We start from the raw sequence: 14,713 nt of genomic DNA on the forward strand, positions 1-14,713 counted from the left end.
ATCCTGGTGTTTTATTTGGTTTTGCTATTTTATAGTAAATATTAAATATTTTCTATTTACTATATACTGTTCTATAGTAAATATTTTGATATTCATAGTAAACCTTTCTAAATTCAGACCTTCATTAAAGAATCCTGCACAGTTCTACCTTCCAACATGTAAAATTCAAACTGGAATTTTAGTGGAAGTGTTAGTACCCAGGATTTTACTAGAACTCTAACTCTACTAAATCTAACTTTAAGATTTACTGTGTTTATTATTGGAGCACCTGTTCCACTCAGTGTGGCCTGTAAAGATCATCAGCCAAATGTGTTGTGATTGTGTATCTTGGATAAAAGGGTAAGGGCTGAGCTCTGTGTTTTATGTTACACACAGTTATTATCCCAAAACTCAGGGAAGGAGGATTTAAATTACTCTTAAAGAAAGCCTGGTGGGAAAAGCACCCAAATTCTCACGACAAGGTAAAATTTCTTGAAGAAACACAGTACCCCCCTTCCTCATACAGTTTCTGACACAAACCAGTGTGGGTCTGTGCTAACAGAGGGTTTGATAATTTGGGGGATGCAGGTGTGGCTCTGCCTGTTCCTGCTCGCAGCCACCGCCTCGGGACAGTGCTGCTGCCACTGCCGGGCACGCTGCAGTGCCCGGGATGCTCAGCCTGGAACTGTCCGGGATGTTTGGGGTGGAGCTGTCCGGGATGTTTGGGCTGGAGCTGTCCCGGGATGCTCAGCCTGGAGCTGTCCGGGATGCTCGGCTGGAGCTGTCCGGGATGCTCAGCCTGGAGCTGTCCCGGGATGCTCAGCCTGGAGCTGTCCGGGATGCTCAGCCTGGAGCTGTCCGGGATGCTCAGCCTGGAGCTGTCCGGGATGCTCGGCTGGAGCTGTCCGGGATGCTCAGCCTGGAGCTGGAGCTGTCCGGGATGTTTGCGCTGGAGCTGTCCGAGGGATGCCCTCCAGGGGCAGTGCCCTGAGCCAGCGCGGAGCTGTCCCCAGCAGAGCTCCCTCTCCATCCTCACCCGCCGCCGCAGCGCTGAGCACGGCGGGGTTGCTGTCGCGGGGGGAAACGCAGCCCTTGTGCCGGCTGGGCACACAGCTCCATCCCCGCGCTGGCTGTGGCCTGTTCCCATCGCTGTCCCCATCCCCATCGCCATCTCTGTCCCCATCCCATCCCATCCCATCCCATCCCATCCCATCCCATCCCATCCCATCCCATCCCATCCCATCCCATCCCATCCCATCCCATCCCATCCCATCCCATCCCATCCCATCCCATCCCATCCCATCCCATCCCATCCCATCCCATCCCCTCCCTGTCCCCGTGCCCGTCCCCGCGCCCCGCCCGCCCCGCGGCCGCCCCCTGCCGGCGGGCGGGCGCAGAGCGGCGGCGCGCAGAGCGCGGAGCGCGGCGCACGGAGCGCGGAGCGCGGCGCACGGAGCGCGGAGCGCGGCGCACAGAGCGCGGAGCGCTGCCGCCGGCGCATCGCAAACCCGCTCCCGGCCCCGCCGCAGCCCCCCGCCCGGCCAGATGATGAACTTTCTGCGGCGCAGGCTTTCGGACAGCAGCTTCATCGCCAACCTGCCCAATGGCTACATGACCGACCTGCAGCGGCCGGAGCCGCAGCAGCCTCCGCCGCCGCCGCCTTCCGCGGGCTCCCCGGCCCCCGCCTCGGGCTCGCCGGCCGCGGAGCGCCGGCAGCCGCCGCAGCCCGCGCCCCCCCAGCAGCAGCCGCCGCCGCAGCAGTCCGCGGGCAGCAGCTTCTTCAGCTCGCTCTCCAACGCCGTGAAGCAGACGGCGGCCTCGGCGGGGCTGGTGGACGCGTCCGCCGCCGTCTCCGCGGCTGTCGGCAGAAAGTTCAAGCTGCTCCTGGTCATCGACGAGCCGCACACGGACTGGTAGGTGCCCCCCGCATGCCCCTGCATCATCATCACCATCATCATCTTCATCCTCCGTGCCCCCCGTGCTTCTCCCGCCCTCCCCGCGGTCCCTCCCCGGCAGGTGCGGCTCACCTGGGGCAGAGCCCCGCAGCCGGCCCCGCTCCGGGGCTGCAGCGCAGCCTCACGGACTGGACGATGGAGCAAAAAACCCCCCAAAAACAACCCCAGCGAGCCCTGGAGCGCCTGACTAGCCCTGAAATCTGCTTCCCATCACAATACTAAATAAAACATATATAGCGCCCTGAGCAAGCATATCCTGTGTTCTCTGGCGAAATACAGAACTCGTGCGTAGGGGCTGCTGGATTTAGGAGCCCTGGGCAGGGATTTCTGTGCAGAACTGTGTGTGGCTGTGGCGTTGCGTGTGTAAATCCGTGTTTACGAGCCGGTTTGTTTTCACGCAGCTCCTCTGGCATTCGGGTGAAGGTCTTTCGGGATGCCGGGTTCCAGCCCTGGCTCTGCCCTAGCTCCGGCAATTCCTGCCGCGGGGTTCATTAACTCGGCCGCTTTTATTTGGGCTGCGTGTTTGGCTCCCGCTGGTAGCATGAAAAACGTGGGATTTTCCAAGCGTGGGACTTGGCCATCGGCGTGCCTGGCTGGTACCAGCGGGAGAGGTGATGGCTCTTGCAGACCTGTTCGTCACTGCTGGACGCTGTGCTCTAGAGGAAGGACGTTTCCTATCCATCCCTCGCGAACTTGTGTGCGTGCACATCGAGCTGGCAATCGCCTCGTTCGCTGGTGGTAATTAGAGTGCAGAAGGTCTTAGCAGCGCCTTAAAATAATGCAGAGTCAAACAAGTCTGTTTTTGTGACACTGAGATCATCCGGTAATGGATTGTGGGTTTAGGGTTTTATTCTCAGCGTCTCGAATTTATAGCCTCGCTGTCTGGATGGGCTCGTGCAGTGCTGTGATCTGATCCAATTTGCTTTAAAAATGGTACTTTAATAAAATACTTGGAATGAAAATTGAAGCCTTTAGCTATAGCAGATACGTTATTTCTGTTAAGATAACATTACCTGTTACATTTTCCAGGCTTTTTCTTCTGTCTGCTTTTGTGGTTGGTTGTATATGTGTGTGTAGAGGTGATTTTCTTTTTTTATTTTTTTTTTCTTTTTGAAAAAAACAAGGTGGTTGTATCAACCAGACTGAGGCAGCCTCTGTAGCTACGTCATGGAGATGCATCCATGGACACTGCTCCCTGCCTTGCAGAAACATCTATTTATTTCATATTCTGGAGTGCACAGCTCTCTGCCTGATACATTCAACAACTGTATTTGAACATAAGGTTTCTTTCTGGGAGATTCTGCTGTGCTTACTGGAGCCAGTCTGAGTATTTTGAATGTGATTTTTAGATACGTGGTTCACATACTTGATAAGTGCACCCCAAATTAGCACAATCTGTTGGTAGGGGCAAAGCTTTGAAAGCCCAGCACGAGGAGTTCCCCTGGAGCACTCCAGGTAGGTGCCTCACACATCTATCTACACAAGGTTACTCATGCCTGCTTGCTTTTGCCTTTTTTTTTTTTTTTTTTCTCCTCCTCATAGTATGTGACATGGATACGTAGTAGTTCTAGAAAAAACAGTTTGTTGTTGCACTGGCTCTTTCCTTTCCCAGGAATCATTTCTTTTGTAGCAGATTTTGAAATATAGTCTGAAAAATGATATATCTGACCCTTGTGAGCCCCTTCCAACTCCAGGTAAGTGTGAATTCTGAGAATTCACGCAGCAGAGTGTGTTCCATACCTTGGGAAGTACAGCCCTCCACGCGCTGATCTGCTGGGGTATTTGACTCTGTGGGCTGAAATGGAGCATGGGTTGTAATTTGGGCAAGGCAAGGAGAGGTTGGGAGGGGCAGCAGGTGAGTGCCAGTGGCTGCTGGGCACCCCCAGCTGCCCGGGCTGTGCTGCAGGGGGAGGCTGGCAGAGCTCTGTCATGTGATGCTCTGAGCAAAGCCTGTCCATAACAGCAAAAGCAGCAGCACAGCATCCCCGAGAGCCTCCAGAAAACCTCCCAGCTGCTGGGCTCTGATCCTCAGAGCAGCACCAGGGCCTTGCCCTCTGCTTTTGTGGTGTTTGGAGCTGCCTTGTGTTTGTTGCCTTCAATTGAAAACGGGTATATTGCTTGGGGGTGGCAGGTTCAATAGAAATCCAAGGATTTCGGTCTGGATCACACTGAAATCTTACTGGTTCATTATCCTCTCTTCAGCAAGGGCCAGAGGAAACATAAACCTTTTTCTGCCAGCAAAGACAGAAACCTTGGCACAAAGGGACCCTTTCTCTCACCCCTGGCATAAAGGGATGTTTTTTTTCCAATATATTTTATTTCTGTTGGCTCATACGTCAAGTCTAAGATTTAGTAACTAAATATTGTTGTTGTTGCTCGTGGAATCACTTGGGATGTTCTATCTAGAACCAAATCCCAGCTGTTGCTGGCATTTTGTAATCTTCATCTCAGTGATATCTCTCAGTTTCTTGCCCTAAGGGTTTGTCCTATTGCAAATCTTGAAATTCTCCATTTCCATTACTTTACTTTTACAGCATGGGACAGGGGGAAAAATGGGAAAAATGGCCTATCTATATTAATTTGTATATTTTTTACCATTTTCCTTACTTCTTAAGGAAAGAGTAAATGCAGCTGTGTTGTAGTCCTCTCAGGGCATGTTAGAGCTGTAAAGGCTAATTCTTTTCCTACAGGTGCTTTGGAGTCTTCCAAACACATTTAGTGGTTGTGCTTCTCCTGAAGGCAGGGCTGTAAAAAAAAAAAAGCTGAATCAAAGATTTTCCACCAGACTTGGTGGCAAGAGAAGGGAGAAATTGAAAATAGGCTAAAGGTTGTAGTTCATAAATTCATAGCAAGGGATCTTGGCTGGTTCTGGTTCTCATGGGAGACTTTCTGCTGGTTCCTTTGTACAATAAAGGACTCTCTAGCCCACAGGTGGAAGCAAATAGCCAGCAACCATTTCCCCCAGTTATCTTAGAAAGTTCCTGTCATTCCAGAACAGCACCACAAGGAAGAGTGCAAACCCTTCCATGGAGCAGTGCTGTTAATCTGTATAAATTTACATAGGGGCACTGGGAAAGCTGATTTTATTTCCAGGCCTTTATGCACTTGGATGGGATGGCCTTTCCCCCTGCAGCTGCACACTGAGCAGGCATTTCCAGCATCCCGACCTGCAGAACGCTCTGCCCAGTGCCCACAGCTGCTGGGTGGGTTTGAGCTGCAGTGGGAACGTGGCTGATGCTCCACAGAGCTGCTGGGGGGAGCAGAGCCTCCAGAACCACTGGTGAGGTTTAATGGCGAGTGGATGTGACACATTTCCATGGCTGTTTTCCAGCTTTGAGGATCTTTGTTGATATTTTACAAGTGGAGGAAACTAAGGAGTGAAATCATTTGTTCAAGGTCATCCAAGTGACTACTGGCAGAGCTATATTAAACCTAGACAGCTTGCTTGAACTTCTCTTTTAATTCTGCATGAAATGTCCGAAATTTCCAGCTATACAGGTTTATTTTTAAATGGTTAAAATAGGTTTATTTTTAATTTCTTCTGGAAATAACCATTTTGTTCTGTACACAAAAGAGTCCTGAATATTCAGCGCTGAACAAGCAGCTGATGAGAGGCAATACATTAGTGGCAAAGAGCCAAGGTGTTGTGTATAGATTATTATCTTTATTAAAAACTTATGCATAAGATTCAGAAAGCTGCTTCAATATTGAGAACTAATAATCACTGAGTGTGTCCCGTCCTTTAAACCTTGAATGCAAGTCTTGTTGGCAGCAGCAATGAAATTATAAAAATAACAAAGCTGGGAAATTTTGTTCTTGTGTTTTTTTTAAGCACAAATCTGGCTGTAAGTATCAGTACCTTTTTTTTTTCCACAGACAATTACGCATTTCACTTCATGTTTACTGCCTGAGTAGTTACTCAGCTTGTGACAGGCTCCAAAGATAAACCCCAAATGGCTGGGACAAATGCTAAATGAAGAGCAAACTTTCTGGTTTAAAATTACCCAGTCATTTATGGGCCAACACTGCTCATCAGAAATATTTTTAATATGAACACAGTGCAGAAAAGCACTGCTTGATGACACAAAAATTTCATGAAGCGAGCAGCCACAGTTTCTTAGGGTTTGATTTTTGTTTGGGGTTGTATTTTGTTCCCTGGAAGGTGGAAACCAGTCTTATTGTAAATGTAGGTGAACCCAGTGGGAAGAAAGGACAATGTCTGACTCAATTCAGAAGGCTGAATGATTTCTTTATTATAACAATGTTAAAATACATTAATATACTGTACAAAAAAGGAAGATACTAAAACTACATACTGTTATCTCTAACTCCCACATAACTTGTGACCCTCTCTGGAGAGTCCAGACACAGGTGGATTGGATTGGCCATCAGGCTTAAACAATCTTCAATAGAATTTAATTAAGCACTCACTCTAGGTAAACAATTCTCTAAACACATTTTACATAGGAAAAACAAGGAGTAGAAATAGAAATGGTTTTATCTTTTATTTCTCTCTGTGTACCTCTGTGAAAAATCCTGAGAGAGGGAGAAATGTACTGCTACACAGTCTCAATTAAAACTGTGTGTGCTGTTTTTTGTAACTACAAAACGTGCATGAACACACTATGATGACAATTTCACTGCAGTTTTTCTGTTCATTAGGGATGGCTCAATTGTGCATAACTAATTAGCAATTCCAAACTCCAATTGGCCTAGAATTCTCATGTATTTAGTTGTAAAATGTTGATTTAGTAGCTGCAGCTTTCATTTCATTCAGTGCAAGCCTTCAGTGAGCGAGTTCCCCAAATTTAGAAGGCATCACTTGATTTTAATAATGCATAATGAGGGCAACTGCTCTGCCAGAGCACTCTCCCGTCCTTTGGGATGGCTCTGGAGGAGGACAACATCCCTGCAGCCTCCTGGCGTGGCACAGCTCTCTTCTACCAGCAGAAAATCCCCAGCCAGGTGGGAAATGGGCAGGGAAACCCACTTTGGGACAAAAGTGGAGCTGGAGGAGGGGAGAGAAGGGATTCCTTGGCACTGGGACTGAATTGGGATGTGTTTGGAGACAAATCCAGCAGAGCTGTAGAGGAAGGAGGAAGTTTTTAAGGGATCTCTGCTCTCAAGACTTCGATCAAATGACCGAATGTGGAGTGCAAGAAAAAGATAATCTGATCAATATGTAAAAGATAATTTTACCAATATGTATATTTTATATGGGAAGAAAAAGCATATATTAAATCATTTTTGTTCATTTAAAATGCCCTTTGCAACAAGAAACTCTTGACATTAAAGGAAAACAACCTTGCCTTTGGTATAGCACTGTCATAGTTCAAGGGGCCAATAGGTTCCTTAAAAGCTCTAAAACTGAGAAAAAGTAACAAAGGTTTTACTGTAGTTCCTCTCTAATTTTTGCTTCATTTGAAAATTTCATGTTTCAAAATTATCTTTGTGAGCCATTTCAGTCTCACTGGAGTTGTGCCCTTTGGGGTGGGTTCCCAGCCCTCCAAAAAGGAGCTGGCAAGCAGCTCCTGCATGGGGCCAGTGTGTGCTTCTCCCAAGCAGGTAATTGGTAATTAGATCAGCCCTGCTTCCCAGCACGGCCTGAGCTCCCAGCTCGGCATTAAGGGCTCTCTGCCGCTGCAATCCAAATAAAAACACAATTAAAGGAGGGATGCAGGCACAAACAGCACATCTCTGCGGGCTCATGCAGGAAACCACGAGGGTTTCTGCAGTTTCATCCTGAGCTCTGCCTCCTCAGCCACTGCAGGAGGTGTTTCGAGGGGTAAAGTACAGCTCATGGGCCTTGACACTGCTTCTTTGTCCATTTTTCCAATATTAATTCCACACTGGGCAAGGGCTGGAGGAGCAGGGCAAGCAGCTGAGCTAACTGAAGTATGGAAGGTGTTAAATCTGAATTTATGTGTACAGCAACCTCACCTAAGTTGCGTTTCATTCCAAAGCATGGAACATGTTAAATCTGAATTTGTGTATACAGCAACCTCACCCAAACTGTGCTTCTTGTGTTTCATTTTGAAGCAAGGGATGTGTTAAATCTGAATTTGTGTGTACAGCAACCTCACCCAAGCTGTGTTCCATGTCTGCTCTCCCAACAGCCAGCTGGTGCAGAACCAGACAATGTCTGTGCTGGTATTTTAAGATGATCTAAGAAAGAAAATAGCTGATTTTTTTTTTTTTCTGTTTTTCTGCAGTTCTGTTGTGTGTAATACTTGGCTATGTTGGTATAAATAGCCAGACACAGTATGTGAGAGAGATTACCTTTTTGACAAGATAGAAAATGAGACCCAGATCTCTCAGTGGAGAACTCTTTCTCCTCCATGCTCTGTGTGTTGCTCTATCTAAACAAGCTCGTGCAGGCTCTAATGTTATTTTAGGCAACTGAGTGTAAATGAGATGTTGGTAACAAATTTGGACAGATTCTGGTGTCACCCCATCCCATCCCATCCCATCCCATCCCATCCCATCCCATCCCATCCCATCCCATCCCATCCCAGTCCCCTGTGCTCAGGATCCAAGTGATTTTTTTCTTTTTTCTTGAAGAGACAATAGAAATGCCTCTGAAGCCCAGTGAAAGCTGTGGTAACACCTTTGGTCCAATGGGTAACATTAGAGAAAAAAGTTTGCCAACATTTTCTTCTAAAGTTTGCCTTCAGAGAAAGGAAATGGAAAAATTGGCAAGGAAATAATGAATTTCAGGGAGGTACTTTTCAAAGTAATGAGTGTGAAGTGAGAGATAAAAGGAAAAACAAATTGCTTGGTAGAATATGGAACCACATAAAAAAAATAAATTCTACTTGCAGCCTATTCAGAATTAGATAATGGTTTGCCAGTAACAAATTGTAACCTATTGAAAAATGAAAGGCATGGAACAAAAGGATATTAACTATAACATTGGATATTTTTCTTCAAATTGCAAAAATATGTGTAGAGGATTTCCTGTTTGATATGGATGGGGTTTGCCATTGTGCAAACACTGCAGGACACTGGAAAAGCCATTTTTGCTGGAAGCATGTTTCCCCAAAAGATTGATGCTAAATATCTCTACAGGATTTTCTAAAAGTAGGGACTTCATTTTATGCAGTTTTAGTATCCAGTTCTTCATAGCACCGTGTGAGTGACCCACAGAAATATCATATCCAATATCACTTAATTATATCCTATTAGGAATGCTTTAAACTACAGAAATCTGTTTTAATACCACTGAAATAATTGATGTTTTGGAGGTTTATACATTTATAAAAAAGGTATACTGCAATCTGCATTTAAAGATGTGATAAGAGTTCAGTGAAAATCCGTTTTTAAGTATGAACTTGTGTTTGAGGAAGGGAATAACAAATGCAGGCAGCCAGGTTTGGAGAGAGAACCTCCACAGAAGGAATTTGGACCTGCTTGGCTGAACACAGCAGCAAAGGGTAATTACAGACAGGTGTCACAAGGGAAGAGAGTAAATGGGCAGACAAAGCAAGGCTGTAGATGACAAAAAGCAAAGCCACGGATTATGAATAAAATGCTACCTGCAGTAATGACATTGCTTCCAAAGAGGAGCCAGCTTACCTTGTGGAGTGCCAAAAATGTGCAGTGAGGTGATAAAACTTCACAGACCCCGGGGGTGGGAGGGCAGCCCCAGCCCTGGGTGTGCAGTGAAATCTCCGTGCTTGGCTGCACTGCTGCTCCTGCTAATTAAACAGCTTTATCTGTGCCCAGCCACGCCGAGAGCTCCCTCCCAGCCGCCAAGGGCTGCAGGCTGCTTCAGCTTTGGGCAAAAAGTGCAAAGATTCTGTCCTTTTTTCCACCCTCACTGTCGTCTCAGGCTGTGTCTCCCTGGCTGCTACACAAATGTGAATAAACAACTGGTGTGATGCCTTTTGGGATTCCCTAAAACCAGAGGCCAGACAGAATTAAGGGAATAAAATGCAGATGTTTTTATGGAAGGGCCTCCAGGTACATTTTGGGCAGACGAAGCCCCCCAGGGCCTACACCCACAATGAACCACAGGTCATTTTGGGTTTTTATCCTTTTATAAGTTTGGTCCATTTGCACTTTGGGGTTAATCTTCCCATTCCAGCTGCAGGTAATGCAGTCACTGAGCCCAGGTTTGCTCCCCCAAGTCCCTTTTGTTCCCATCCCTGGGGCTGAGGCAGTGAGGTGTCCTTGAGTGCCAGGCCTGGAGAGGAATTGTTGGGAAAGCTGCAGCTGGCACCGTGTGTGGGGTTTGGAGTTACACACTGAAGAGCTGCAGGATTGCAAATAGATGGAAAATAGACAAGCTGAAATCCTAAAGCATCAGGTGTCTGAGGTCAAATCCTTCTTTATACTTGTGCCACTAAAGTGGCAGAAGTGTTTCACTCAGAGGACACGGAGTGTTAAATCCCGGGCTCCTGCAGCCCCCAGATGTGCCGGGCAGGGCTCTGGCAGCAGCAGCCCAGCTCCAGCTGTGCCAGCTGTGCACTGGGAGGCTCCTGCTGCCTCCTGGCTGCCCACACCTCTGCCAGGGCACAGCTGCCTCCTGGCATGCAGCTGCAGCTGGATTTGTCATTCACGGGCTGCTCCAGCTGCATGCCTGACCTCACCTTTGCTCTGTTGGACCTCGTTTCTTCTTTATTCCTTCTTATTTCTTGCTAATAAAACTGATTATGATTCCACCAAAACAGCCCAGATTTAGGGGATTAAACTCCAATGTGAGATCAGTCACAGTCTCTTAAGTCTCACATTTGCTCAGGGACACCAGGATGGTTCCAGAGAGAAGGATTCAGTATTATTGCATTACCTCTTTGTTTGGTTCAGTGTTATTATTTTTGCATTGAAGATCATTTCCAACAAAGGTTTTCTATGCATACACATACTTCAGCTTTGAGAAGGTCTTAAAAGATGCTAAAGGTTTCTGAATTAATATTAGAAAAGCCATCATATCAATTTTGTGATTCTGAAAGTATGATAAAAAGGTTTAATCCTAAAATATGATAAATACATCCAATTCCACTGAGTGGCAATATGATTTCATCGTGTGCTGTGAGTGCAGAACTTGTTTTACTCAAGAGTTGTTGTCTCAGCCATCCACTAATAATATATATATAAATAAAATTATATCTATATAAAATTATATATATATTATATATAAATAATTCAAAGTTCTTTCCTTGTCCTTTTGCTGTTTGTATGTATTTTTCATCTTGCTTTTCCTCTTCAACAGAATTTTTCCAAGATAAAAAACAAGCTCTCCTAATTCATTAGAATATTCATTTGTAAGAATCTACTATTACCAGACATTCACATTGCTCTTTATACCAACATTTACTCTTTCCTTAAAGCCCAATTGACTTTCCAGATTCCCTCTGGTGACCTTGGTGTTTAAAAAGAATCAAACTAAGGCAAGATGTGTATAGTACTTAAATTTTGATATCAAGGGAAATAAAAACCCTAGGGATACTTTTAATGAGGAAAAATTATTTATGAAGCCTTTGTTTTTAACAGCCAAAGGGAATTTTCCTGAGTCTTATGTGGCTGTTCTATACAATATATATCAATAAATGGAGTGTTTGTGATAGGCTTTTTGAAATGTGTTTGTGTGTGTAGTCATGTATATCTGTATGTAGAAGGTTTATTTGGGAGATGAATTTTCAGGAATTTTCACTGTTGGATGTTGTCCAGTGTGGTGGTTTTAGTTTGAAACTGGGTAGAAATACTAATTTTGTGTAGTGGTTTTGGTTTGCTAATTTGAGATTTTGCTAATTTTGAGATTTCTTGGTTAATGTAGTAAAGAGTGTGGTGGGTTTGGTGTTGCTTAATTACTAATGTACTTAATTCTTCTTGTGAGATAGGATTAGGAGAAAGGTAAAGCAGGCTTAAAACTTTATAAAGGTATAAAGAAAAAATTATTAACAGTAATTTAAAGAAAGGGTAATAAGAATTAGAATAAAACCTTTAGAATACTTTTGGTTTTTTGTATGGCTGTTCCATACAATATTTATCAATAAATGACAGGAGTGTTTGTGATAGGCCTTTTGAAATGTGTTTATATACATCTCTATGTAGAAGGGTTTTTTGGAAGAAGAATTTGTAAGAATTTTCACCGGTGGATGTTGTCCAGATAGAAATTAGTCCATGGCTGCAGTTTTCTTGCACTGGAATAAAAGGAAGCTCCTCCATGGTGCCAGTGGAAAATCACTCAGGTGTTTTGAAGACAGTCTCATGAGCATCTACTGTGTGGGTTACAATGCAGAAGTTATGGGATGTAGAGATTCAGGATTTGTGTCAGGCTGTTCAGTTGGAGCCATGGTCTAGGATTTTTGTGCTGATTTTCTTGCTAAAGAGATAAATGTCTGCTGTGAACCAGCAGTAATTCAATGTACACAAGATAAAATTGACTGCCTTGGTTAATACATAGTAATACATGGGAGGGGCCAAGAGAGACACTAACAGAAAGTCTAATTAATGTGCATTATTGTTTACATTATTTCCACTCCAGTCTCCTCTACTGGCTTGGTAAGGGTCTTATAGCAATGCATTTCTGTTTAGTTTTGCAGTTGTTTTATTCTTTTATTTGCTAGCAGGCCTTTCCATAAATTCAGGCAGCTAATGGAGCTTTGGGCTTATTGCTTGGTGGGTTTCTTTTTTGTTCTCTTGTTTTTCCTCCTGAATATTATGACACATTATAAATATTTTTTTCAGCTCCCAGATTCCCTGGCTGCTGGGCTGTGCATTGATAACAAATCAGGTCCTAAGTGTCCTTTAGAGTAAAACACACCTGCACAGTGAAAGGAGATGGCAGAGTGTGATTGTTATTGTCTAAATCCCTCAGTGGTTATGTCCCTGTGTTTCAGGAACTGCTCTCAGCTTTCACCATAGAATAAACACCCCAGGTGCTGTTCTCCTGAAATCCAGGCTCTGTGTGACTTCATGTGGTAACAACAGAATTAAATCTCCATTTTCTCATTTGCTGGGCTTGTCACTGGGCTGGTGGAGGCTTTCCCTGAGTGTTTGTCAGTCACTTCTTGGCTGGGTGAGCAGAGCAGTGAATTTGTGATGCTGCAGCGGAACAGAATTCCATCAGTGGTTTCAGCCTTCTGAAAAACACGTGGCAAACTGCTCTGTCTGTCTGTCTGTCTGTCTGTCAAGATGGGATGGAGACTTTGTGCACGTAACTCTTTAACAAACACCAGTGTAAGGCTTAAAGCACATTGCTTCATTTCAAGGATTGTTTCAGTTTGGGAATTCCCAACTGTGTGTTTGAAAGGAAGCAAACCTAACTGGTATCAAGAAAACATTTATTTTTGAGGGATGAACTATAGTTCTAAAAGTCACTTTTGTATTTCTTTAATTAGTCTGTGTTTTAGAGTAGGTTTTTGATAGGTTACTGAAATTCTTTAGATCTAGACAACTGATAGATTACTGAAATTCTTTAGATCTAGACACTGGGCTCCTCAAGATGAAAACAGAATATTTTCTCTTCGAGGACTTCAGCAAATAACTTTCATGTTGGAAAATAGGATTATGTGTAATGCATAAATCAGAGTTAATGATGTTAATCAGCAAAAGCAGCTGTTGTAAAGTATCAAAGTCCCCATCTCTGCTGCACCAGGGCTGGAATGCTGTGCTGCTAATTTCATTAACACACACAACTAATTTCATTTGGGACAAGAAGCAGCTTAATTTGCACATGTGTAAAAGTGTGTGCTCATCTCTGCCTGTCTGCAGTAATCCAGGAGCATTTTCCTGTGCAAGGCATAAAATTATTCTGCATAATGAGGACAACTTCCTCAGTTTTGTCTGAAACATTGCCTGAAATCCCAGGGTAAAAACCCGTGAGTGTAGGACCAGCAGAAGTTCTCTATGTCTGTAAATGGAAAATAAAGTGATTAGAAACAGCTCTGATCAGATAGTTAAAATTATAAATATTCAGTCATCTTTAATACCCTCTCAAAAATGTCTCTGTTTAGATTCCAGTACACAGGAGCTGCCTGTGTTGATTCTTTTATTGTATTCAGATGAAATAAGGTGTTTTCTGTCTAAACTCAAATTAAACTGATGCACAGTTACTGCCTTTTACAATTCTCTTTGTCAGCTGTCCCCACTAATAGTGCTGCACATTTTGAGGTCAGTGTGCAGTCACTTAACCACGTTAAAACAAAATAGAGCAGACTTCAAGAATTATTTAAAGGCTCAAATTTTTATTTAAAAAGAGTATTTCAGAACTTCTTTTGCTTGAATCAGCCATTACTGAAACCTTTTGGAAAGGGTGAAGAAGAAAAATCCAAGTATATGAAGTTTTCATGTCAATGTCTTTTTTAATTAAAAACTTCCAATCTGGCCCTTTGTGTTGAAACCAAAACAGAACATTTAGGGTGAAATTACTGTGGAGGCTTGGAAGGGGCAGTGGAAGGCATTAAATAGTGATTAAGCATGTTCTGCTCACAATTCCTGTTTTTATTTACTCTTGTATTGTTTCCACATGAGCAGTGAAGTCTCTGCATGCGACAGCAATGATGTTTTGGGGAACTAATGTGCTGTGGTGAGTCATGACATTTTTACTTGCTGTTCCTTTTTACAAGAGCTGTTTCAAGCTGCTTGTTGATTTTTCTGAGGAATTGATTCCTGACTTTAATCTGTCACCCTTCGTTTCAAATAGGCAAAAGTTGTGACATTAAATTAATATGACAAAAATGGTGATACTCTGCTGATAAATTTCCAGCTTAAGCTGTAAAGTGGTATAAATACCTCCACAAAACCAAATGAATAAAAGTATTCAGTTGAGTGCAGCT

At 44.2% G+C, this 14,713-nt stretch overlaps 1 protein-coding gene across 1 annotated transcript in view; it reads left to right on the plus strand.

The window, feature by feature from the left end:
• The first annotated feature begins 1,389 nt into the window (after nucleotides 1–1,389).
• Nucleotides 1,390–14,713, plus strand: part of SYN2 (synapsin II) — a 164,511-nt gene continuing 151,187 nt past the window's right edge. Inside the window, exon 1 of the mRNA XM_021530459.3 lies at nucleotides 1,390–1,892. Within this exon, the coding sequence (XP_021386134.1) occupies nucleotides 1,525–1,892 (368 nt within the window). The 5' untranslated portion in view covers nucleotides 1,390–1,524. The remainder of the gene's footprint in view (nucleotides 1,893–14,713) is intronic.

Source organism: Lonchura striata, chromosome 12 (assembly GCF_050655825.1).
Source record: "Lonchura striata isolate lonStrDom1 chromosome 12, ASM5065582v1, whole genome shotgun sequence".
In the NCBI taxonomy this organism is placed as follows: domain Eukaryota; kingdom Metazoa; phylum Chordata; class Aves; order Passeriformes; family Estrildidae; genus Lonchura; species Lonchura striata.